The sequence below is a fragment of the Aplysia californica genome, unplaced genomic scaffold (genome assembly GCF_000002075.1).
Source record: "Aplysia californica isolate F4 #8 unplaced genomic scaffold, AplCal3.0 scaffold01058, whole genome shotgun sequence".
In the NCBI taxonomy this organism is placed as follows: domain Eukaryota; kingdom Metazoa; phylum Mollusca; class Gastropoda; order Aplysiida; family Aplysiidae; genus Aplysia; species Aplysia californica.
In genome coordinates, this window is record NW_004798328.1 from 131,910 (window position 1) to 157,978 (window position 26,069).

Genomic DNA, 26,069 nt, shown 5'->3' on the forward strand with positions numbered 1-26,069 from the left:
TCTTATCCTATCTCCATTTTTTAACAGTGAAAATGTGACATCTTCTTAAGCTCCCTCTTGTTTATGAACTGTTTTCATTGTTATTGAACATGGAGATAGGACCAGAAATCTCCGAGGTCGCGAAATACTGGGTTAAAATTCTGTAGTAAATTAACCAAGTAGGCCTACACCATCTCTGGCACACTTTCCTGACGTAGGAAAACTAGAACTTTTAAAAATCAGAAAAACTTAACGCAAGAAAGGTTCTCCAACATTCCCACCCAGAACCCGAGAAAAGAGCTGAAGAATCTCAGCAGAAGAGACAAGGGACACGCTCGCATAAAATCCTCCGTTACTAATAATAGTAACAGTGTCCTGAAACCCTTGACAGTTTCGGTGGGCTAGACCTCAGTAAACAACAATCTGTGTGTGTGCCCAGAGAAAGGTACCAAGAGTCGCCCTAGACAGTTTCCAGCTACAGGCTGATAACGACAAAAATCTTTTTTTTTTACCAAAACGTGTTTCCATTTAAAAATTATAGATCCACCATTTTTTTAAACTGCTCAAAGGGTTTTCATTGATTTGACTTCTAAATATTTTATTTTGAATTATTTTGAGGGTAGGGTTTAATAAAAACAAATAATGAAAACTGCTTTTAAAAGGTGTAAAAATCTATTCTTGAAGCATGTTTTCTGTTCCCCGCTATGTTTTACCATTGAATTCCATTCATGATCGATGTCAACTAAATGCCAAATTGGACATGAATTTTCCATGAATGAACATATTTTTAAAAATTGGGTTTTTTTAAATTTTAAAGTCTGTATGTGTTTTAATGTATGTTAAACTTAAAAGCTCATTTTCTCAAAATCATATTTTTATACCCTACCTCGCAAAATGTGCAATATCTCAAAAACTACTTGGGACATCTGAAAAATTCAAAGCCGCTGGGTTCAGCATTGAATTTCCTATAAGGTACAACCCTGAACTCAGAATGGTCAAAATCCAACTTTTCGTGCCTTTCTTGAGACACACACACACACACACACACACACACACACACACACACACACACACAACACAACACAACAACAGTCCACAAATACAAACATCCCTCCACAATTCTCAATCCAAACCCGGGCTACAATAAACAGACGCGGAAATTTTTTCCAGCAACTTAATTGGGGGGTGGGGTCACGGCAAAGACAAACCAACACAGGTCATCTTCTGAAGGTCACTGTACGTTGAAGGACACAGAACAAAATCACGGTCAATAAAAGGGTCCAGATCAAAACACAGAGAAAGTCCCATTCCTTCCGTCCCGTCCCATGTCACCGACTTCAACTACTGAAGTTTTGGGTCCACGCAAAACATTCATCCTTCTCAACTCCGGGGAGAACAAAAAGTTTGCCCTGAACAGTCTCATGTACCAAACTGAACAGTCTCATGTACCAAACTGAACAGTCTCATGTACCAAACTGAACAGTCTCATGTACCAAACTGAACAGTCTCATGTACCAAACTGAACAGTCTCATGTACCAAACTGAACAGTCTCATGTACCAAACTGAACAGTCTCATGTACCAAACTGAACAGTCTCATGTACCAAACTGAACAGTCTCATGTACCAAACTGAACAGTCTCATGTACCAAACTGGACAGTCTCATGTACCAAACTGGACAGTCTCATGTACCAAACTGGACAGTCTCATGTACCAAACTGAACAGTCTCATGTACCAAACTGGACAGTCTCATGTACCAAACTGAACAGTCTCATGTACCAAACTGAACAGTCTCATGTACCAAACTGAACAGTCTCATGTACCAAACTGGACAGTCTCATGTACCAAACTGGACAGTCTCATGTACCAAACTGGACAGTCTCATGTACCAAACTGGACAGTCTCATGTACCAAACTGGACAGTCTCATGTACCAAACTGAACAGTCTCATGTACCAAACTGAACAGTCTCATGTACCAAACTGAACAGTCTCATGTACCAAACTGAACAGTCTCATGTACCAAACTGGACAGTCTCATGTACCAAACTGAACAGTCTCATGTACCAAACTGGACAGTCTCATGTACCAAACTGAACAGTCTCATGTACCAAACTGGACAGTCTCATGTACCAAACTGGACAGTCTCATGTACCAAACTGGACAGTCTCATGTACCAAACTGAACAGTCTCATGTACCAAACTGGATTTATTTTTATTTAGCCGCGGTCTTTGCACATATATATTCTTTTTTTATACCATTGCTTCCCCCCCCCCCTCCCCATCACAAAATGCTTCAAAGTTCTTCGCAATATCTTAGTATACCCCCTCTCTTATAACTTTAATCCTTCAGTCGTTCCATTTTGGATTAAATGGGTAACCCACACTTACTTTACTTTACTTTTCCGATCCAGTGACCATCTGGGTTCTACACCTTCGGACTGACAGGGGAACCCACACAAATCTGTTATTTCAGCCTCCCTAAGCGTTCCCCGCCCCTCCCCAACCACCATCCCCCCTCCCCTGCCCCTCCCTATAACACACAGTAAGTCTGTCAGAGAAAACACGCAGGCAGAAGACGACAAACGACCCGACAAGCTGTCATGACTTCTTGTTCTTGCTGGCCACAGCAACCTGAGCCTGTTTCTTCGCCTTCACGAGTTCACAAAGTTCCTGGGGGGAGACAACAGAGAGGGTTTAGTTCACACAGTTCCTGGAGGGAGACAACAGAGAGGGTTTAGTTCACACAGTTCCTGGAGGGAGACAACAGAGAGGGTTTAGTTCACACAGTTCCTGGAGGGGAACAACAGAGAGGGTTTAGTTCACACAGTTCCTGGAGGAAAACAACAGAGAGGGTTTAGTTCACACAGTTCCTGGAGGAAAACAACAGAGAGGGTTTAGTTCACAAAGTTCCTGGGGGGAAACAACAGAGAGGGTTTAGTTCACACAGTTCCTGGAGGGAAACAACAGAGAGGGTTTAGTTCACAAAGTTCCTGGAGGGAAACAACAGAGAGGGTTTAGTTCACACAGTTCCTGGAGGAAAACAACAGAGAGGGTTTAGTTCACAAAGTTCCTGGGGGGAAACAACAGAGAGGGTTTAGTTCACACAGTTCCTGGAGGGAAACAACAGAGAGGGTTTAGTTCACAAAGTTCCTGGAGGGAAACAACAGAGAGGGTTTAGTTCACACAGTTCCTGGAGGGAAACAACAGAGAGGGTTTAGTTCACACAGTTCCTGGAGGAAAACAACAGAGAGGGTTTAGTTCACAAAGTTCCTGGGGGGAAACAACAGAGAGGGTTTAGTTCACACAGTTCCTGGAGGGAAACAACAGAGAGGGTTTAGTTCACAAAGTTCCTGGAGGGAAACAACAGAGAGGGTTTAGTTCACACAGTTCCTGGAGGGAAACAACAGAGAGGGTTTAGTTCACACAGCTCCTGGAGGGAAACAACAGAGAGGGTTTAGTTCACACAGTTCCTTACAACAACAGAGAGGGTTTAGTTCACACAGCTCCTTACAACAACAGAGAGGGTTTAGTTCACACAGCTCCTTACAACAACAGAGAGGGTTTAGTTTTAAAAAGCGTTTTATGGAACTTGCAACACTATACGGTCACATAGAAGCGCCGAAGATTAGAGGAAAGACAAGAAAGCAACAAACACGAAAAAGAAGGCGCGGAAATAAGGACGATAGATGTTGGATGGGAAAGAAGGAGCAAACAACACCAGAGCACCCGCCAACCACTCACTAAATCATGAGGGAAATGAAGCCATAACTTCTTGACCCAACATCCAAATCATTGGGGGGAAAGAAAAAAAAGAAAAAAAAAACCCCTTGGGCTGTGTAGCATCCCTGTCCCTCTCAAGCCACACACACACACGTAAATACAGGGTAAGAAAACACAGATAGGTCAACACAGAAGACTCAGAATCACACATCATACCCACCTTGTATCGTTTCATGCAGTCCTTCTTGCTGCGTGAAGGAATCACTGACGCGATCTTGTCCCAGCGGTCGGACTCGCTGGCGGGGAAAGACTTGAGCGCCTGTTCCAGAAGTTTCTGCTCGTCGGCGGTCCAGGGCGCCTGGTTGCTGCCCGTCTCTCGCACCTGCTGCTCGCCCACCGCTGGAGACAAACGACAAACTCTTCTTAGTTTTTGTTTCGAGGTTTGGTTTTTTGTTGTTGTAAGAGTTTGTTTTGGTACTGGTTTTACGGCGCTCGCAACTGCATACGGTCATAGGAGCGCAAAGGGGTGGATGTCAACAGAGAAGTCCTTACAGGGAATCAGACGTACTCTGCTCACCTCTCTAGCCTCAACAGCACAAAGTCTGCTTCGACTATCAAGGCACCCCGGAAATAGCGGGTCACAAGAGAGTGACAAACATACAAAAGAAGTAGAGGAAAATGACGATAGTAAGGATGAGGAAAGAAAAAGCAACAGTTCCCTGTTGTAGATCAGGCACAGTTATGAGCGTGACTTTGATAAATCAGCCCATTTACAATTTCACTGTGCGACAGAACATGTTAATGTCCCCGCTTTGGGAATGGCCTAAAGACACTTAGGTCAGTAGCACCGCCCAGGGGGGTATCGTAAGGAGTTTTACGGCACTTGCAATACAATGAGGTCATGTAAGTGACACACCAGTGAACAAATGTGAGGCAGCGTGGTGGAATCAGGCTCTCGTCAATTTTTGGGCACACCGAGTTATTGGTATCATCTTACAGCTTGTGCACTTGTCTTTATTTGGATGAAAAAAATCTCCATTTATCTTAAATACAAGGCGAGATATTTGAGAATGAAGGAGGTGGGGGTCGCTTGTTTTCAGAGGTAAAATTAGAGAGAAAATGGCCGCCAAAGATTAGTTATTTCCTTAGCTAAAGAGCCCGTGGTAACTGAAAATTTACATCTTTTGTGCCTTTAGTCAACGTTTTTCAGAAAAATAAACACAGAAATGAGTTCTTTAATGAGCATGAAGATGTTGAGCCAAAAAACAAAAAATTGATAAAAATTCACAAACCAGCGGAAAAATGCAAGTTTGTTCTCTTTGATTATTTGGACGAGAGCCTGATTCCACCACGCTGCCTCACAAATAATACTATGCCAGAGACGTAAATTGCCAACAGGAGAGAAAAGTATCAAACTCATCCCCACCCCCCACCCCCACCCCCCAGAGTCAATTGTACTCAAAACAAAACTTTTAGGTTCAGTTTTAGTAACGGTTTCACGGCACCTGCAACATTTATACTATTGGTCGGTCATATTGTAAGTGCCGAAGATCAGGTGGAACTTCTCACTTAAAAGTTAAAGAAACATACACAGAAATGGACAATTTCATTGAAAGTAGCAGAAATTAGGAGGAAAAAAGTGAAAGCAGCATCCCGGCTTACTCTCATGTCTTTCACTGGGTCGCTCCATGTCGCCAGACTTGGCAGCTTTGTGGGACATTTCAAACTTGGAGTACGCGTTCTTCTTGGCCTCTTCCTTCAGCTTCATGTCTGGGGTGGGACAAGTGAGAAAATGGTTACATAATCAGATTAGATCAGATACATCTTTATTGTCCAGATCCTAACACATTGGTTTGGTGTGTCACACACATATACATACATGCACGCACACATACACACACACACACATATACACACACGCATGCACACATACACACACACACATATACACACACGCACGCACACATACACACACACACACACATGCACGCACACATACACACACACACATATACACACACCCACATACACACACACACATATACACACACGCACACACACATACACACACACATATACACACACGCACGCACACATACACACACATACAGACACATATACACACACACACACGTACCCTATTCACAATCATCAGAACCTACGACCAACAGCAAACAGCTATTTTCTCCGACACCACCGGAAATGACAAACTGTTATATTAATAATTATAACAAGAAACAAAATCATTTCAAGAGAACAAAGTTTTGCGCAATAACACTGAGGCAAACGTATCGCCACTGCGCTAGCAGAATGGCACATCTCATTTTGCTACCTTTGAGAAAAAGGGAATAAACTGATTAACTTGACTATTTCTCTATACATTATACTGGTGAAAGTTCGTCACTATGGTCGCCTAAAACTTCCAAACCACGTAACTTTCGAATTTGAAAAAATTAACGGTGGTTGAGAATCATGAAAGGGTGCAGTTATATTAAGGAGTCTGCAGTCACTGCGGTTCATAACAAAGAGCGAGCTTAAGAAAATGTCACATTTTCACTGTTTCAAAAAATGGCACTACGACAAGAAAGCACTGAGGTCGCAACAGTTTGCACATGCCTGAGTTATACATATATAGAACAACTAGCTGGGCCCCCTTTTGATGAAAGGAATGATCAGTGCATTAATATCAACTGAAAGTGATTGGCCTACTATATTTACACTCTACTGGAATGGAGCAAAAATTCTTGAGAGATGAAAAAAAAATTAGAAGGTCTAGAATCTAGATCTAGATCTATACTCTCAAAACAAAATGCGCCTCGCAAAATATCACTTCCGCCCTAGATTTTCTAAAATTACAGAGACAGAAGCGACGGCCTACAAAAGCGATTGACGAAATTTAAAAAATTTAGCTTTTTGCAGCAAAACTAAAAGAACGAAGGGCATCATGCTCTGGAGAATATTTTAAAGAATCTTTCGGCGAAAACTGCATGTCGATCGATGCAGCCATTAAAAAGACTTTTGAACAGCAAAATTCGGCCACCACAAATAGAGAATAGAAGACGTCAGCCAAGAACCTACCGTTCTTCTGCAAGTCTTTGGCCTTAGACAGCACGTCCTTGGCATTCTTATTGCTACTGGCAACGTGCTGGCTGATGAAGTTGGCTATCACTTCCCATCTGGAAAAGAAAGTTTTTAGTTTTAGTTTTAGTAGAGGTTTTACGGCACTCCCAACTGCAGAATGTCATATGAGCGCCATGTAAAAGAAGAAAGAAATGACAGCTGAACAAGCCAAGGAGACATGTTCTTATGTCCATTACCATCAACTTCCATTTACACACCATAAAACATTTTGTTTCACTAAAATAAGCCATCATAAAATGTTCTTTAAAGCAAGGTCATTCATACAGGTGATTGTCGTGGACAGGTGATCATCAGAACAGGCTTCACTGTACTTCCTTTGGGTACACTTTACTTTACTTTACTTTTCCGATCCAACGGCCATTTGGGTTCTAGCCCTTCGGTCTGTCGATATGGCAAAGAATTGACAGGTTTTAATCAGCTGTGCTTTGTCGCTGTCGCTGTATAGAGTGTTTCCGATGTCTGGGGAGGCAGGTAGGTAGGTGCTACGCAGGTCACAAAGTGCTGGGCAGTTAAAGAGGTGAGGTGGTACTGTTTCATCCTGGCAGTCGCACAACGGGCAGTCGGGTGGGGTATCCTTGCGGATCCTATTAAGGTAGGAATTTAGTGGTATGTGTTGTGTTCGCAGGCGAAATATCGTGACATGTTCTCTTCTACTCAGGGAATTTATTGCATCTTTAGAGTTGGGGGCTGTCATGTGTGCAAATACAGTTCTTCCAGTTTTGCACATTGCCCATCCATTCAGCCACTGTTCCCTGGTGTTGCATTTGATGATGTTCTTGGCTGTCTGTTGTGATACTGGGTTGTGTGGTTGTGTTTGTGATGCTCCCTTGGGTACACCAATAAGGTAAAAAACAGAACTCCATAGACAAAAAAAAACCTGTTGGAAAACATATTATGATATAAACCAAAAGCAAAAAAAAACCTCACAGAAAAAAAAAAAGAGGCAAACCAATGACACAGCATGAACAACGGAAAGATGGTTTCAGCGACAGCCTCACAGTAAGCCAGTATGGCTGCCAAGCTAAGCCATACAGCACCGACACCACTCGGAGGTGGCGAATACGGGGTTGGCACATTCAACCTCACACCCCTGTACTAGTAGGAACAAATCTGTTTCATTTCTCCTTTAGTGAATAAAAGAACAAGAGATCATTAAATTTTTGTGATTTTTGAAAGTTATTGTGACAACTTTTCCCATTTAGGAACAACCCAGTTTCATAAAAATTATAAGCCGAAGTACAAAAAGTTTTAAAATTTACGGAAAATTGAGATAGCCAACCCACTATCGGTACTAATACAGAGGGTAATTTGTCATTTACAAAAAAAAGAAGTTTCATTCAGATATCTAGATTCTAGATACAATGTTTCACATCATCGTCTGTCGTGGCAAGCTGGAAAATAATAAACGGGGGGGGGGGGGGGGGGGGGTAATAAAACTGAAAATTAACTTTAAAGGGGGGGGTGGGGGGGGTGACACATATTCGATACCTAAAAGTAGTTTGCCATTTAGTCATTCTGGTGGGCGGCAGGGATCACGCATATAGTGATAGGTACTATTTACTCTTTAATTTTATTTTTATAGTAGAGGGTTTTACGGTGCTCGCAACTGCATACGGTCATATGAGCGCCAAGGGGTTGGTGTCAACAGAGAAAGTTTTACAGGGAATCAGACTTAGACTGCTCACCTCTCTAGCTTCAACAGCACAAAGTCTGCTTCGACTATCAAGGCACCCCAAAATAGCAGGTCACAAGGGAGTGACAAACATACGAAAGAAGTAGAGGATAATGACAATAGTAAGGATCAGGAAAGAAAAAGCAGCAGTTCCCCGTTGTAGATCAGGCACAGTTATGAGCGTGACATGAGTCAGCCCATTTACAATTCTACTATGCTTGAACGAGATATGTCCCCCCTTTGGGAATGGCCTAAAGACACTTCAGTCAGTGGCACTGCCCGGGGGGTTATTATTTACTGCCCCATTATGGAAATACATATACATATAGGTGGACGGAACAAAAAAATTATTCTCCTCTTAAAAGGTGTCAAATGTGGGTGCTGGCTGTACGAATGTGACAAGCCCTGCACTACGCGACCTCTTCTATGTCAGCGAAAACCACACACCTGTCTTGGGTCCCCGCGGGGAACAAGTTGACTCCCTTGATCAGCGTCTGCGTCTCCGCCTCTGACCACGACTTCTTCACACTGGAGTTGTCTCCCCCTGACTTCTGCTGGGTCATCTCCAGATGGAGCTTCTTCTCTTTCTCTATCTCGTCGTTCACCTCTTGGATCTGCGGGAAGGGACATGAGGTGTTCGGTTTAGTTTCAGCAAGAGCAATACAACACCTGGTACATAAATAAGCCTTATTAACTGCCAAAGATTAGAGGTGTCACAAGAGAGTAACAAACACATAAAAGAAGGAGGAGAGATCGGGACAATAGAAGTTGGACAGGAAAGAAGAAGCAAACCAAAGAAGTGCCAAAGATCAGAGCGTTACAAGAGAGTAACAAACACATAAAAGAAAGAGGAGGGATAGTATAATTTTCTTAAAAGTTTTACGGCACTAGCAACACAATAAGGTCATATAAGTGCCGAAGGATAGAGGAGTTACAAGAGAGTAACAAACACATAAAAGAAAGAAAAGAGATAAGGAAGATAGCTGATGTTTCATAGGAGAGATACAGAAAACCACACCACAGCACCCGCCAACCACCCGCGATTAGAAGTGTGGCTAGAGAGTAACGCACAAAGAAAAAAAGTCATAGTTTCAATAAGAGTTTTACATCCCTACTCTTAACACTTTGTCATTATAATTTGGGGAAAATCCAAAGAAACTAATTGGTAAACATTGCCAATTGGCGAGATGAAGCGTCAAAGTGTTAAATGGTCTACATTGTGTTGATGGGTAGCGAAAGTTTCGTTTACGTAAGAGTTTTACGGCACTTGCACCACAATAAGGAAGACCTGAGGTATTACAAGAGAGTAACAAACACAAACTGGGGTCAGCGTGGTACCTTGCTACATGAGTACATCATTACCTTGCTACATGAGTACATCATTACCTTGCTAAGAAAAGCTTCCTTCCCTGTCTCCTTGTCCCCTTTTCCCAGCTGTTCATTCAGAGATTGAAGACTGAAAAACAAAAAGCGAAAAAAGATTCATAATAAATCTGGGTTGTTGTTTTGGGGTTTTTTTGTGGGGGGTTTTTTGGGCGGGGAGGGTTAGTAAGAGTTTATAACACAGCATTTGCGACACAATTAGGACATATAACTATTGTAAGTGCCCAAGTTTAGAGGTGTTAGTGTAGTTACAAGAGAGTAACTAACACAAAAAAGGAGAGATAAGGACCATAGATAATGGCCTAATACATGTAGTGCTTGGAGTGGGGGAGGGGCATGGCAGACAGACAGACAGAGTGACAAACATACAAAAGAAGTAGAGGTAAAATGACAACAATAAGGATGAGGAAAGAAAAAGCAACAGTTCCCCCTATGTTGTTTCGGCACGGTATGAGCATGACGTTGATAAATCAGTCCATTTACAATTCTACTGTGCTTAAGAACATGTTAATATCCCCCCTTTGGGAATGGCCTAAAGACACTTCAGTCAGCGGCACCGCCCGGGGGGGGGGGTGCAATCACTATAAGAAAACACTTTCACTAAAAGGAAGAACCCCCAGCACTAACCTGGTAAGAGAAAGCAACTCCGCCACTCTGTCCATCTCCTGCAGCATGTTCACTCTCTCCTCCTCCGTGCTGGCAAAATACTCAAACTCCTGGCCGTGGGAGATACGTTGACATACATTTCAGTACATTCAGGGGGGAAAAAAACATATATACATATTCTAAACGATATACAGTTAAAGTTGTTCAAGACAGCCAGCTATCGTCAAGGAGTTGATCCGTTATCTTACATTTTTATGTAATATTTATGAGACAACAAGAAACAATTCAATAAATTGACTTACTTTTATGTAACATTTATGAGACAAACAAGAAACAATATGATAAATTGACTTACCTTTATGAGATATTTATGAGACAACAAGAAACAATACGATAAATTGACTCACCTTTATGAGATATTTATGAGACAAACAAGAAACAATATGATAAATTGACTTACCTTTATGAGATATTTATGAGACAACAAGAAACAATTCAATAAATTGACTTACTTTTATGTAACATTTATGAGACAAACAAGAAACAATTCAATAAATTGACTTACCTTTATGAGATATTTATGAGACAACAAGAAACAATACGATAAATTGACTCACCTTTATGAGATATTTATGAGACAAACAAGAAACAATATGATAAATTGACTCACCTTTATGAAGGTTCTCATAGACTTCCTCTCTTTCTTCAGCTGTTTTTTCAACGCATCTTTTTCTTTCTTCAAAATGGCAGCCTGGTACAGAGAAAAGAAAAGAAAACTTGAGCTCTAATTTTCTCAACCACTGTACTCCGACAAAATTCTGGATCACTATGGAGGGCACCTTTTGACTCTTACTAAAATACTAACTTACTTATTTGGAGAATAGACATGACAGCAGGCGGCAAAATGCCATAGCCGCTCCTCCTTCCTCTCTAAGATCCAGGAAAGTGTATGCTTGCTCGCTGATGGTGCCATGCCAATTATCAGCTGGGGGGGGTTTGGATGGCGCACACTGACTCAAAGTAAGACTAGTCATTTGTTCTGTTCCCATCTTCTGTCAGACCTCCTCCTTCCCCTCTTGCCTTCTATCTCTGCTTCCAGAGTATGTTTTTAGAGAGAATCATGGCATTTAATATGCCTTTTATGTCCTCTGTATTTTATATATCTGATACTAGCACAGTGAAATCATTAACGTTTGTTGTGACTAAAGAGTGCATACATTTACAACTTGACTAAATGCCTACGGCTACTTTCATCAACAAACCGTTAACAATAATAGTAATAAATAGCATTTGTATAGCGCATATCCCTGATCTATGCACTATACAAATCCATATTATTACCCCAGCAGACCATAGAACACCCAGAAACATTCTCAGCTTCCCAGGAAGCCTATAGATCAAGCAGCAGATCAAGCGCTCAAACACTAACAAACTGACAAGATCTTTCTCCGTCTAAGGCCGGGTACCCATTTCTTCTTTGGTGAAGTGAGGAATGTTTGTATAAAGTGAGGAATATTTGTATAAAGTGGGGAATATTTGTATAAAGTGAGGAATATTTGTATAAAGTGAGGAATATTTGTATAAAGTGGGGAATATTTGTATAAAGTGGGGAATGTTTGTATAAAGTGGGGAATGTTTGTATAAAGTGGGGAATATTTGTATAAAGTGAGAAATATTTGTATAAAGTGAGGAATATTTGTATAAAGTGAGGAATGTTTGTATAAAGTGGGGAATGTTTGTATAAAGTGAGGAATGTTTGTATAAAGTGAGGAATATTTGTATAAAGTGGGGAATGTTTGTATAAAGTGAGGAATGTTTGTATAAAGTGGGGAATGTTTGTATAAAGTGAGAAATATTTGTATAAAGTGGGGAATATTTGTATAAAGTGAGGAATATTTGTATAAAGTGAGGAATATTTGTATAAAGTGGGGAATATTTGTATAAAGTGAGGAATATTTGTATAAAGTGGGGAATATTTGTATAAAGTGGGGAATGTTTGTATAAAGTGGGGAATATTTGTATAAAGTGGGGAATATTTGTATAAAGTGAGAAATATTTGTATAAAGTGAGGAATATTTGTATAAAGTGAGGAATGTTTGTATAAAGTGGGGAATGTTTGTATAAAGTGAGGAATGTTTGTATAAAGTGGGGAATGTTTGTATAAAGTGAGGAATATTTGTATAAAGTGAGGAATATTTGTATAAAGTGGGGAATGTTTGTATAAAGTGAGGAATGTTTGTATAAAGTGGGGAATGTTTGTATAAAGTGAGAAATATTTGTATAAAGTGGGGAATATTTGTATAAAGTGAGGAATATTTGTATAAAGTGAGGAATATTTGTATAAAGTGGGGAATATTTGTATAAAGTGGGGAATATTTGTATAAAGTGGGGAATATTTGTATAAAGTGAGGAATATTTGTATAAAGTGAGGAATATTTGTATAAAGTGGGTAATATTTGTATAAAGTGGGGAATGTTTATATAAAGAGAGGAATGTTTGTATAAAGTGGGGAATGTTTGTATAAAGTGAGAAATATTTGTATAAAGTGGGGAATGTTTATATAAAGAGAGGAATGTTTGTATAAAGTGTCTTTCACACACCTGGGCCTTTGCCTCCTCCTCTTCTTTTTCTTTCTTTCTCCTCTCCTCATCCAGGATTTCTTGCTTTCTCTGTAAAAGAATAGAGACAAAAACCATTGAAAGTAAAACCCAAAAGCTCATTTTTCAAAGGACCACAGCAAAAGGTTTTTTTTTTTTTAAATCTTTTTTTCAAAGCACTACTTGTCAACACAGCTCCAGCCAGCGTCAGTTTAGAACAAAGCTTGTAAGACGGAGAATGTTCCAAAACATTGTTAAAAAATTGGACCAGTGTATTAAAGTACAGTAGTCTCCGCCTAAGATCCCGGTGCTCGGGAGCAAGGAAAATGCGGGATCTTCAGCGGACCGGGACTAAAAGCAGTGGGATCTTAGACGGAGACCACTGTATATCAAAACCCTCACTCACCCTCTCTTCCTCCTCTACCCTTTGCCTGGCCGCGTCTTGCTTGGCCTTCTTAGCCGCATTCCTCCTCTCCTTCTCCTCCTCCTTAAACTTCAGTATTCTCGGATCACAGGTATAAGCATTATCTGAAACAAAAGCGAAAAAATTTCTAACCGTTCCACAAGGGTGCTTTAGTTTTAGCAAGAGTTTTACAGCACTTGCGACACAATAAAGTCATATAAGTGCCGCAGATTAAAGGTGTTACTAGAGAGCAACAAACATAAAAGAGAAGGAGGGGAGATAAAGACGATAGATGTTTGATAGGAAAGAAGAAGCAGACCACACCAGAGCACCCGCCAACCACCCACTTCACAGGGGTGCAGCATTGAACTCAATTTTGTATTTTGTGTTAGGACAGATTTGTTTGGGGGGTTTTTTGGTAATTGTTTTACGGCGCTCGCATGGGATTGTTATAGGCCACGGGAAACATGGAGTAGATGTGTGGAAAGGGACATGAGAGAGATGAAGCTCACTTGGAACGAGCTTGGAAGGATGGCCCAGGACAGAGATAAACGAAAGGGGCTTGAATGTGGCCTATACCCTTCCAGGGTTGGAAGGCATTGATGATGATGATGATAATAATGATAATGGGCGACAGATGACACACCCACTGATAAGAGAGCCATACTTTCCCAGCAAGGAACCAAAAGTGTAAAGAAAAACCTGGACACACCCAACAGAAAAGACACACAGCTGGACAGACCGACATTCTCCAACACCCACGTGACTGTGAGGAACAACAAAGTGTTTAGTTTTAGTAAGTGTTTTACGGCACTTGCAACACAATAAGGTCATATAATTGCCGCAGATTAAAGGTGTTACTAGAGAGTAACATACACAAAAAAGGAGGAGAGAAAAAGACGATAAATGTATGATAGGAAAGAAGAAGCAGGGCACCCACCAACCACCACCCCCATGCCTGTGAGGAACAAAGGAGCGTGTGAGTGCACCGCAGAGACAAAGGAGACAATCACAGTTCCTCACCAACTAACTGTCGCAGACGTACAACTTCCTCTTTCTTCAGCTTCTGCCGAGCTGCCTTGTTCTGCTTCTCTATCCAGCGCCTCTCATCGCGACTGTGAGGAAGATGACAGAAATGTGATAGGATAACAATTTATTGATCTCCACAAAGACACATTTGCTGTGGCACGGTGAATCCATACAACCACACATTCTCTCACTCTTTCAGTTTTAGTAAGAGTTTTACAGCACTTGCAACACAATAAGGTCAAATAAATGCTGAAGAAAGGATGTGTTACAAGAGAGTAACAAACACAAAAAAGCAGAAGAGATTAGGACAATAGATGTTTGGTAGGACAGAAGGAGCAAACCACACCAGAGCACCCGTCAACAACCCACTCTCTCACTCTTTCCTTCTCCCTTCCCGCTCACAAACACTTACATGCACACACACAAATAGTCATTAAAAATTCTATTATATTAACATAATATTCAAATGAATCAAACCCAGTTTTGGTTAAAAAACTGCGAGGACACCCCCCCTCCGAGTCCAAAGCTCACTCCAGTTGCTCAGCTTTCTACACAACAGCCTTCCTCCCTCTCTCCCTCTCCCTCTCCCTCTCCCTCTCTATCTCTCTTTCTCTCTCTCCTCAACACAAAACAGCTTTCTTCGCAATACAAGAAAAAGATCACCAGTGCTGTCTTTGAGAGCTGAACCTTTTTTTTTCTTCATTCATGGCAAAGTACACAGACTAGTTCATACTCAGCAAAGCAATTTACACACACATGCTCACCGGGGAGAGCACACAACGCATTCATCCTGACTGGACAAAGCACATAAACTAGCTCCTATTCACTGAGAAAAGCACGACACTCATTTCCTACTTACTTCTCTCCTTTCTCCTTCTCTTCTTCGTCAAGGTAGGAGAACTCTCTCCAGGAATCAAACTCATACCTGTTGATGAAACGACAGCATAACACACGTGGTGAAAGGTTATGTCCACACACAACTCAAGGCTAATCTGGATTATTTCAGTAAGAGTTTTAGGGCACTTGCAAACACAATAAGGTCATAGAAGTGCCAGAGATTAGAGGTGTTACAAGAGAGTAACAAACACGAAAAAAAGGAGGAGAGATCGGGACGATAGACGTTTGGTAGGAAAGAAGGAGCAAACCATCCACTGTTGGGAACAAGCATGACCCTTCACTAGACTCTGTAGCATGACAGCTATACTGCACACAAATAGTACTTGCACAAGTCAACAAAAACCAAATGAGCACAAGGGTACCACTGAAGGGAACTCACCAGAAGGAATAGAAGTTGTTCACTTCGTCAAAAGGAGTGTTCTCATCTCCTATCTTGGGCACCCGTTTCTTTGTCGACCACCTGGTAAAAAATGAAAAGACATTAGAAAGTGAAAAGGTTAAGAAGAAAAAATAAAGTAAGTCGGTTTACCGTTTACCATTGTTTTGTTTTTCTTCCGTTTCCTACAAGGGAGGTAAGAGAAAAAACTTTTTTAACTCACTAGAGCCTGAGCAGTTTCCCCAACAAGCATTACAGCCAGACAGTTTTATTAGGGGTAGATTGAATCGTTGAGGGCAAAAAGACTGTAAGCTCATAATGAAAACAATGCAGTAGAAGCTATCATAATGAAAACAATGCAGTAGAAGCTATCATAATGAAAACAATGCAGTAGAAGCTATCATAATGAAAACAATGAAACAAAAGAAAGAAAGAAATGCTTTCACAGAAAAAGAAAACTGAAACTCATTTGTCCAAATAGTTTTTATTTTATCAATATTTTGAAAATGGCAATGTCTTGGGGTGACGCAATTTTTTTTTTAACGCCCAATTTATTATAAAATCATCTATCGCAATGTGGGGGTGACTGACTTAGTCGATTACAGCTTAAAAAGTATCGCCCATAACTTCACCCAATTTTTAACAAAACGAAACAAGTGGGTCAACTGTTGGCTCGCCGTTTCCCATAGCTTGTATCCGAAAAACACCGGAGATAGCGATGGCTAAAGCGTATCTCATAATACACGGAAATATGCTAAAGTGAGTTAATAGTTGGTGGAAGTGACATTCCAAACGACATTTTTCGTCTCTGTCAGACTGTTTCTTTGTGGAGTTGTATAGAGAACTGTGCTTCCAAGAAGGCCACCTCTATTCTCACCCCGGATGAGAAAAGCGCAGGCGAGTCTTTTGGCTATTCTCACCCGGTGTGCGTTCACCGTTATAGCCTAGGCCAACCAGTGAAGCGTTCACCTTGAACCACAGAATTCTACACTGTGATAACAGAATTGTAGAATTCTGTGCTGTGAACAAACGTTCTAGATCTATTACTACTGTTAGTGTTAGCCTAAAAGCGTGCAATTTTGTCTGTGGGCAGTGGAGAGAGAGAAAGAGAGAAAGAGAGGAGTAGCGCGAGAACTTCCGGGCAAAACAAAATGACGACCCGTGTAGTTCGGCTCGGTTCGGAAACTTAAATAGCCGTAGCATCTTTGTAGACGACCAAATTAATTTTGTTTTGTTTTTAACATCATTTTTTAACTTTGTTTTGGTCAATTTGATCGTCCACATCGATAGACAGTATTCAGAAAGAGACAGAGAGAGAGAGAGAGAGAGAGAGAGAGAGAGAGAGAGAGGAGGAGTAGATCTTGCGAGAACTTCCGGGCAAAATAAAATGGCGACCCGCGTACTTCGGCTCGATTCGAAAAGTGAAATAGCCATAGCATCTTTGAAGACGATCAAATTAGCTTACGTTTGTGCTATAACGTCATTTTTTCTTGGCTTTTGTCAATTTGATCATCCACACCGATAGACAGTATTCCAAAATGAGGAAAAACAGATCTTGTTTCACACTGGGTGAGAATAGCCTACGCTGGCAAGTCTCACCCGGGGTGAGAGGTAGATCGTATTTTTATTCTCACCCCTTCCAAGAAAGGCCCCAGGAATAAGTTTTCATAGTTTTACAAAACTATATCAACAATGCTAAACAAAAACTACCAACATTTTATATTTTTACGGTAACCATTCCAGAACTAAGCTACAAATACTCTCAGAATGTAAAAACCAAAGATTTTTACATGCTACACAAAAAAGAGGGAAACAAAAAACAAACACATGCCAGATACAAAAGAACAACTTAATCATAACCAAAGACCAAGGACAAAAAGACTGACCTAGCATTGCGCTCAAAGGCCGGCTGGAAGAGGGTGAAGAAGTTGTCTTTGGTGACTTGACTGGTGCTGGGCACGCTGTCGTCAAACTCGGGGTCCACGCTGTCGAAGGACCGTCGTTTCTGCTTGTTGCCCAGGACTTCGTACGCTGAATGACAAAAGACAGTTTTTTAAGATAAGATCAGATAATACTTTATTTAGCAATATATATATATATATATATATATATATATATATATATATATATATATATATATAAATATGGCTCTTTTCGTCTATGCAGACGGTCAATTTAGCTTAAGGACTAAGCTGAATGCCTGGGCCTGACTGTATGGAGAACGTGCCTTGCCCAATTTGCACTAACCCCCTCTCGACTTAGCCACAGCTTTTTGAAAGACGGGAACTACTAACCTAGAAACAACACAGGTGCAAAGATCAATAATCCAGAACTAAAATGCTTTTTACTTTTTCAAAATCGGTTCAGAAATAAAAAAGTTTGGCTGAGTACATGTCGGAAATTGTGGGCATTTTGGAGAAACTTCCTATAGAGGAATAAAGAAGGACAAACAGCACCAGAATATCGAAAACCCACAACTTTCTCATTTATTATCCAAGAGGGAAATTTTTCTTGGCTGTACAGTAGCGTTGGGTCGGGCTCGCAAAATTAGCGTCCGCGAGTAACGAACTACTCGTTGGCACTACCCGCAATCGAGCGGACGGGTAACGAACCGTCCATTTGTGAAGAGTAGTTCGCTACTCGTTACTCGCTACACATCGGAGAGAGACAACAGTTCGTTTAGCGAACGAGCGGACGGGTGGACCGAGAGACTCCATGCATTCGAGCGGGTGGGCGGGCGGACGGACGGGAGCGACTCCTTCCATTGCATACAACTTGCAACCCCCCCCCCCAAAAAAAATTAATTAAAAAATCACCCTCCTGCCTCACATTGTAGCTAGGCGTTCATGGCGGAAATTCCCCCCCCCCCCCCCCGGCCTATGAGATAATTGGAACGTACACAGTGTGACCCACGCACAAGGTGAAAGGTTACACACAATGTACTACGTCACCAGCCTCTCTCACTACCTGTGGCACCGCTAGTGGTTTGAAACATCAGGCCTAATTAACAAACAATAGACGACGGGTCAAATCTAGCGTCAAGTATCTCGTCTGCTAGAGTTCGTCCGTTCGCCCGCCCGCCCAGTGAATAAAATTGTGGAGCGGACCCAAAAAACGAACTGACTTGAGGCTTGAGGTCCGCAGTCCACTCCCTGAGAGAGTCAAATTGTGGAGCGGACCCAAAAAACTAACTGTCTTGAGGTTCGCAGTTCGCTCTCATGGCCGTCTGTTACCCGTTCGTTCTGAGTCCGCGAGTAACTAACCCGTCCGTCCGCTCGCCCCAACACTACTGTACAGGACCGTAAAAACACTTGCAGGTATACAAAAAAATTTAAATTATATATTACTCTCATCAAATTCAATATGAAAAAAGAAGTAAAGCAGACAAAATGTACATATCACATCAGATGCATCATTCAACCACATGCAGGAAATTAATTACAAGACCTTTGGAGTTATATAGATACATACTCTAAAGAGCAATACACATTGATGCTTATACTGACAATAGCCTTATGCTAGATGGTAAGCTTTAATTTTAGTAAGTGTTTTACACCACTAGCAACACAATAAGGTCATATAAGTGCCGAAGATTAGAGGTGTTACAAGAGAGTTTTTGTTTTTGTAAAGTGTTTTACGGCGCTCGCAACTGCATAAGGTCATATGAGCACGCGGGACACATCTAATATTTTTAATTGGTAGGAAATTTTGAATTTTGCCTGGGGGGTGGCCGAAGCCTACTCTTATCGATTTTAGACCACCAAGGGATCTTTAACGTGCGCAACTTGCACACGAGCCCTCCGAGATTTTTTGTCCTTGTCCGAGAAGGCTAGGTGTAGATCTTTCCTACCAGAAGATCAGGGGTGTGGCTGAAAGACAGCAGTAAGGAGAATCGAAGGAGTTGCAGTAGAAAGGCTGCAGAAAGAATCAGGAGCCCAGAGGAAGGGGCAAAGGAGGTGAGGGGGGGGGGGGGCAGAAAGTGGAGACGAACGCAGACGACAGAACATTGTTAGAGAGCAGGAAATAAGGTGAAAGGAGATAAAATTTAGAGAAGAAAATTTTTCGGTCGCTACCCGGATTCCAAACCGGGACCTTTTGAATGAGAGGCCAACACCTTAACCTCTAGGCCACGAGAGCGCCCTACAAGAGAGTAACAAGCACAAAAAAGAAGGAAGGGAGATAAGGACGATAGAAGAAGAAAACCACAACAGAGCAACCACCAACCACCCACAAAAGAAGTGGAGGAAAATGACAATGGTAAGGATGAGGAAAGAAAAAGCAGCAGTCCCCTGAACACAGGGTGTTGATCCACAAACCTCGGGTTATACAAGTGAAATAATCGTCTTCTCCTTCTTTCACAGATTTTCCTTTCGCTTTCCTCTTGTCTGGATGGTGGGTCAGGACTTTCTGTTTGTCTGGAATAAAACGGGAAAAGTTAAGTTAACACTTTGCGGTCACTTGGCGCAATAATGCGTCGGAGAAAATTATCCGTTCCCGTCACCTGATGCAGGCTCAAGAAGTCGGTTGCAGTCGCTCTCCTGGCTGGGTGACCAGATGGGACATTTTGTACTGCTGGCTGGGTGACCAGATGGGGTGTTTTGTATTGCTGGCTATGTGACTGCAAAGTGTTAATAGGTGAAACATCACCCTGACCACGTGAAGGTTGAAGACGAGTAATTAAAAAGTAGAAAACAGAGTTCTGTTAAAAGGTATAGAAATGGTATAGGTATAATGCCCCTATCAACACTATAAGATTATTTAAGAGGTGGGACCTCCGAGGCTAACAAACACCTATCTCTGAAAGGACCGAACCAAATGGGAAATTCATGTAAAGCGCCTTTCCCGAAGACACAACGTCGGACCGAACTGACACTCGAACCCCCGAACTTTCAATCCCACGATTACAAGTCCGGTAGCCTAACCAACAGGGCACCGACAACAGAGTAGTGCAAAGCAGATAGACAACAGTCAAAGTATCATGGGACATACTTTACCTCCAAGCTTTTTTTCACGTGCGCCAAAATCTGAGATCTAGGCCAATTAGAATAGAGGATATTCAATTCATTTATGTTACATGTTCAGTCACACTTGTTATTCGAGTGTTCACAGGTACCTATGTCAAACGTGATTTTGTGAAAATAGTTTCAAGTCTTTCTTCCGAACTTAGCATGTATTTATTGCGTCAACAACACGAAATCACGTTTGACATAGGTACCTGAGAACACACAAATAACACTCGAATAACAAGAGCGAATCAACATGCATATAACATAAGTCCATTGAATATCCTCTACAGAGCAGGATGAGAAATGACATATATCCAAAGTACATAACTCGGTGACTGCAATACTCACAAGCTCTTTTGATCTGGTCGTCAGAGGCCCTGTGTCGTAGCTTACTCAGTCCCAACACAGCGTAGTGATCTTGTTTCTGAAAAATGAAAAATTATCATTATTGTGACATCATCAGTCATGCCTTAACTCTTTCGTGAAGGGGCTTTATCTCCCCCCCCCCCCCCCTCTCCCCCCAAAAGTTTTTAATTACTAAGACATACAAAAAAATTTGGATCACACCAGTCAATTGCAAGGGGACTATAATTTATCCAAACATAAATCCCAACTATGGAACCCATACTAAACAAACATTGCAGTACCAAAAAAAATAATGAGTCTTAAGACTACAACACCAATACACTTTTAAAAAATACATGTCCCCTGCCACAGTACACAAATCCCTTCACTTTCACTGTTTCTTTAACGCGACAACAGTTCCTTAGTAGACAAACCTGTTCTTGTTTTTTTAATGATCTCAGCCTTTGATTGCCGTAAAGGCCAACATAGTGAAGTGAAAGATCCAACTGATCCAATGACATATTTATGCACTTTGCTGCTGATGAATTCCTCAACTTTTCCTACACCTGATTCTTGTCCTGGACTTCTGCCTTGCTTTTTCTCAATCACAGGACTCTATATAAACCTGTTATACACTAAATCAAAAAGTTATTAATTTTTTCATTTTTCAAAATCCAAACAAAACTGCCATTATCTGTGGACTCATTTCAGAAGCACAGGCAGATAAAACCATGGGTCTCAACTCAGAATTCTAAAAAAGGAGGAACTTTCCGCGTGATCGCCACAGAAGACCATTTTCGCAAGACACCCATTATTATCATAACTGTTTAGACCCTAGAAGGCTAGAAGGCTGAAATAAAATCCATCAATTTATCAAAGCAAGGTTATTTCATACCAGTTTGAGCGTTACAAATTCATCAACTGTACCTTCCATTCCTTTGGGTTCAGTCTTAACAGAAGAGATTCGTTCTCTTCATCAAACTGATCCTCCTCTTCCTCCTCCTCGGAAGACTCGCTTGAGCTGCTGTCCACAGAATGATGCGACTGTGAGTGATGGGTGTGCGCCCGGCGATGGTGGGCCTCGAACCATCGTCCAACTGGCTCAAACTCAAAGCTGACCAATGCTGGAACATTTCAAGCAAAATTAGGATGAGACCACAGCAGCAATAATAGTACCGGCTTTCACAGCTTAATAAAAGGAGCACCTAAAAAATATCCATTTTTTTTCTTTCCTGAAAGTTTACAAACCAATCGTCATTAGATCAGATTTACTAAGCAAATACAAGGTAAGGAATAAAATTTACAATAACTGACCTTTGTACAAAAATTATTTAAACATCTGTTACATAATTTCTTCCTCTTTACTTAATTTGAAAGCCTAAAACCAACTACCAGAAAAATGTGGACATAAAGTGAGACCAACATTCTGCTATTTTTCCTCCCTACAAGCTTTCCTTTTCTGGAAGTAGACATAATCAGGTCAAAGGGAGCATACTGATATTATGTTCAAGTAATCCTCAGAATAGGGGAGAAAGAATTTTATATCACGATCAGCGTTCATTTGAATTTCTCAAATAATTCTTTTTCATGCCTTGTCTTGTTTGATCAAAGGGTCATGAATCAGTTTAGGTAAAAGTCTAATTGAGTTCTCCATTGGGAACCTTCTTCCTACTTTGCACATTGTATTGTTACTTGTATTATAATACCCAGGGTCTCTTCTCTTTGTAAGGCCAACATCGAGGCCGCCATCATGTCATGCACGAAAAACGTTTTCATGAATGGAGACCTCAACTACACCTTTTCCCCGATTTGGTGTCAGTTAACAAAGTACAAAAGCGTTTATAAAATTGTTGACCCGGTCAAAATTTTCCACACAAATTTAGAAAAGTAGTAGTGACATCAAAATGGAACAACAGTGGCAAAATCTGAAGTACGTAATTCATTTTTCTAACTGGGTTCTATTAACTCATTTCCAAGGATTGACTCTATTCAAAGACCGGGAGGAGTTCCGCAGAGGGTCGGCACATACCGTGACAAGGTCCCCTGAGCAAGCTATACAAGAGTTAGGTTAGGGTTAGAGTAAAGTAAGGGTTAGGGCTAAGGTTAGGGTAAGGGTGATAAATGGCTAGGATAAGGGTTAGGGTAAGGGTGTGTTGTTGGTTCGCCGGCCCTCTGTGGAACTCCTTCCCAAAGACCTCGGGAGGAATATATTGTAACAAGTGACCTACATGAAGAGAAGGAGGGTTAGGGTTAGCCCAGATAGGGTGGGGGTAGGGATAAGCCGTAAGGGTGGTAGGGTTTGGGCTTGGGGTAGGGGTATGGGTAGGGTTTAGGTTTAGGTTAGGGGTAGGGTTAAGTCTTTTATTTGGTGTTTGAGTTTGTTGGGGCTGGGGTGGTCGCTCGTTACGGCAGTCCTTCTTCTAACTGGGTTCTCGCATCCTCATTTCCACGGCTTGGATTCCTTTCAAAGGGAAGTGGCTATCCTCACCCGGGGGGAGAATAAAAATACGATCGACTTCTCACCCCGGGTGAGACTTGCCACCGTTGGCTATTCTCACCTGGTGTGAAACAAGACCTGTTTTTCCTAATTTCGGAATACTTTCTATCAGTGTGGATGATCAAATGGATAAAAGCAAAGAAAAAATTACGTTATAGCACAAAAGTAAGCTAATTTGATCGTCTACAAAGATGCTTTGGCTATTTCACTTTTCGAATCGAGCAGAACTACGCAGGTCGCCATTTTGTTTTGCCCGGAAGTTCTCGCAAGATCTACTACTCCCCTCTTCTCTCTCTGTCTCTTTCTCAACTTTCTGAACACTGTCTATCGATGTGGACGATCAAATTGACCAAAACAAAGTTTAAAAAAGATGTTAAAACACAAGAGTAAATTAATTTGGTCGTCTACAAAGATGCTACGGCTATTTAACTTTTCGAATCAAGCCGAACTACGCGGGTCGCCATTTTGTTTTCGAAGTGTATACAGACCCGGTAACCGGGAACAAAGTAACGAAGTATACAGACCCGGTAGGGGAACTCTTTTGTGATTTCGGAAAGTTTCAGCGCCCAGACCCGGAAGTGTTCGTGTGTGTGTGTAAGAGAGAGTAAAGAGAGAGAGAGAGAGAGGAGGGGGAAGTGCTAGCAAAACGTATGACATGCCCCAGTTGGCAGGAGGGAACGAGAGAAAGATAGAGTGGGAAATAGACTACGACATTGTTCTTTTCTTCAAATTGTGATTCCTCCAACTAACTCCAAAACCGAGGAAAAACGATCGTTCATCTAAAAGACATCCGCAGTCTTCATTTAGATTTAGATCTAGATCTAGATCTAGATCTAGGCTAGCCTCGAAACTAGATCAATGATTTATATCTGCCTGTCTGTCTAGATCTAGACCTATGCCATAGATCTAGCAGACCCTAGTTCTACCCTGACTGAGCCAAGAGGGCGCTGAAACTTTCCGAAATCACAAAAGAGTTCCCCTATCGGGTCTGTATACTTAGTAACTTTGTGACTTTATTCCCGGTTACCGGGTCTGTATACACTCCCTTTTGTTTTTGCCCAGAAGTTCCCGCGCTACTCCTCTCTCTCTCTCTCTTTCTCTCTCTCTCTCCACACTGCCCACAGACAAAATTGTACCCTTTTAGGCTAACAGTAGTTGAGTAGTAATGGAACGTTTGTTCACGGCACAGAATTCTACAATTTTTCTGTTTTCACAGTGAAGAATTCTGTGGTTCAGGGTGAACGCAAAATTGGTTGGCCTAGATCCAGGCTATAACGGTGAACGCACACACACTGGGAGAGAATAGCCAAACGACTCGCCTGCGCTATTATTCTCACCCCGAGGTGGCCTTTTGGCTTTTGGCTTTTCAAAGACCTCTGCTCTTGCTCTATTCCCCATGCTGAGAGCACAACACAAAGGCAATTGATATTGAATCACCGAAGTCCAAGTGCAGTTTAGTCTATAGATCTAGAATCTAGATATATAATCTAATATCTCTAATCTAGATCTAGATCTAGATCTAGATTCTTTAGAATCTAGACTTAGAGCAAAGCCAAAAATCACTCACGGCATAGCTTCCCACACACGGTGGTAACCGCTTCCTCCTCTGGGATCATTGCACAGCACGCCACAGGTTGATGTGATAGGAACTGACTATTTTCACACTGAAGAGTGTATATATTCCAAATGTTCTCCTTCACCAGTGGATGACAAGAACTTTTGGTAACTAATATTATAAAGCTAATGTTACAAGTGGAAGGTCCCCATTTTCACTTGACAATCCCTCTGCCTCAATGCCTCAATCAATCGTTTAGCAAAGCATTTTCTTTCAGCATGGGTGCAGTATATCTTACCTGCTACATTGATTTCAAAAGGGCTCCCTTATTTATTGCTCAATGTTTTCAATGTCGCACAAAGTGGGACAAAAATCAAACCTAATTGATTTTTTATGCTCCTAATAACGTTGTGTTTTGCTAATAGTACGTAGTATACTGTAAATTGATTGTTGTTTATAATTATGTGTACATTATTATACTTTAAAACAATACACACTCCTTGTTTGGCGCGATCAAATCCACCACTAAAACCAATGTTGCTCTTCACTAGAATAAGTTATCCAAAGAGAGGAAACCACTCGAAAGACTTTGCCTTGCCACGAGGCATGCTAAGTTATCTGATAATTTGGAGTTTTGGGAGATGGGGTAAAAAGGGCGAGAGAACGTTCACGAGATAAATCTAAATTGTTAGCAAATTATGACAGTGAGTGGAACGAAAGAGAGAGGCCTTGGGGAGGGGGTGGGAGTGACTAGCTTTCTCACTGCATCATGAACGAATCAATAATAATGTTGTTGGGTTTTTTTAATTAATCTCTCTCTCTCTCTCTCTCTCTCTCTCTCTCTCTCTCTCTCTCTCTCTCT

At 41.4% G+C, this 26,069-nt stretch overlaps 1 protein-coding gene across 1 annotated transcript; it reads right to left on the reverse strand.

The window, feature by feature from the left end:
* Window positions 1-2,235: 2,235 nt before the first annotated feature.
* LOC101856302 (dnaJ homolog subfamily C member 2) lies at window positions 2,236-25,480 on the reverse strand. Its single transcript, XM_005111440.3, has 18 exons — window positions 25,220-25,480; window positions 22,083-22,279; window positions 21,159-21,234; window positions 20,121-20,219; window positions 17,691-17,835; window positions 15,808-15,888; window positions 15,391-15,456; window positions 14,526-14,617; window positions 13,506-13,627; window positions 13,103-13,171; window positions 11,173-11,253; window positions 10,524-10,612; window positions 9,900-9,969; window positions 8,961-9,127; window positions 6,779-6,876; window positions 5,363-5,470; window positions 3,921-4,099; window positions 2,236-2,650 (listed from the first exon to the last, which is right to left on the reverse strand). Exons 1-18 carry the CDS (start codon window positions 25,266-25,268, stop codon window positions 2,579-2,581), a joined length of 1,860 nt encoding a protein of 619 aa, XP_005111497.1. The 5' UTR covers window positions 25,269-25,480; the 3' UTR covers window positions 2,236-2,578.
* Window positions 25,481-26,069: the final 589 nt, after the last annotated feature.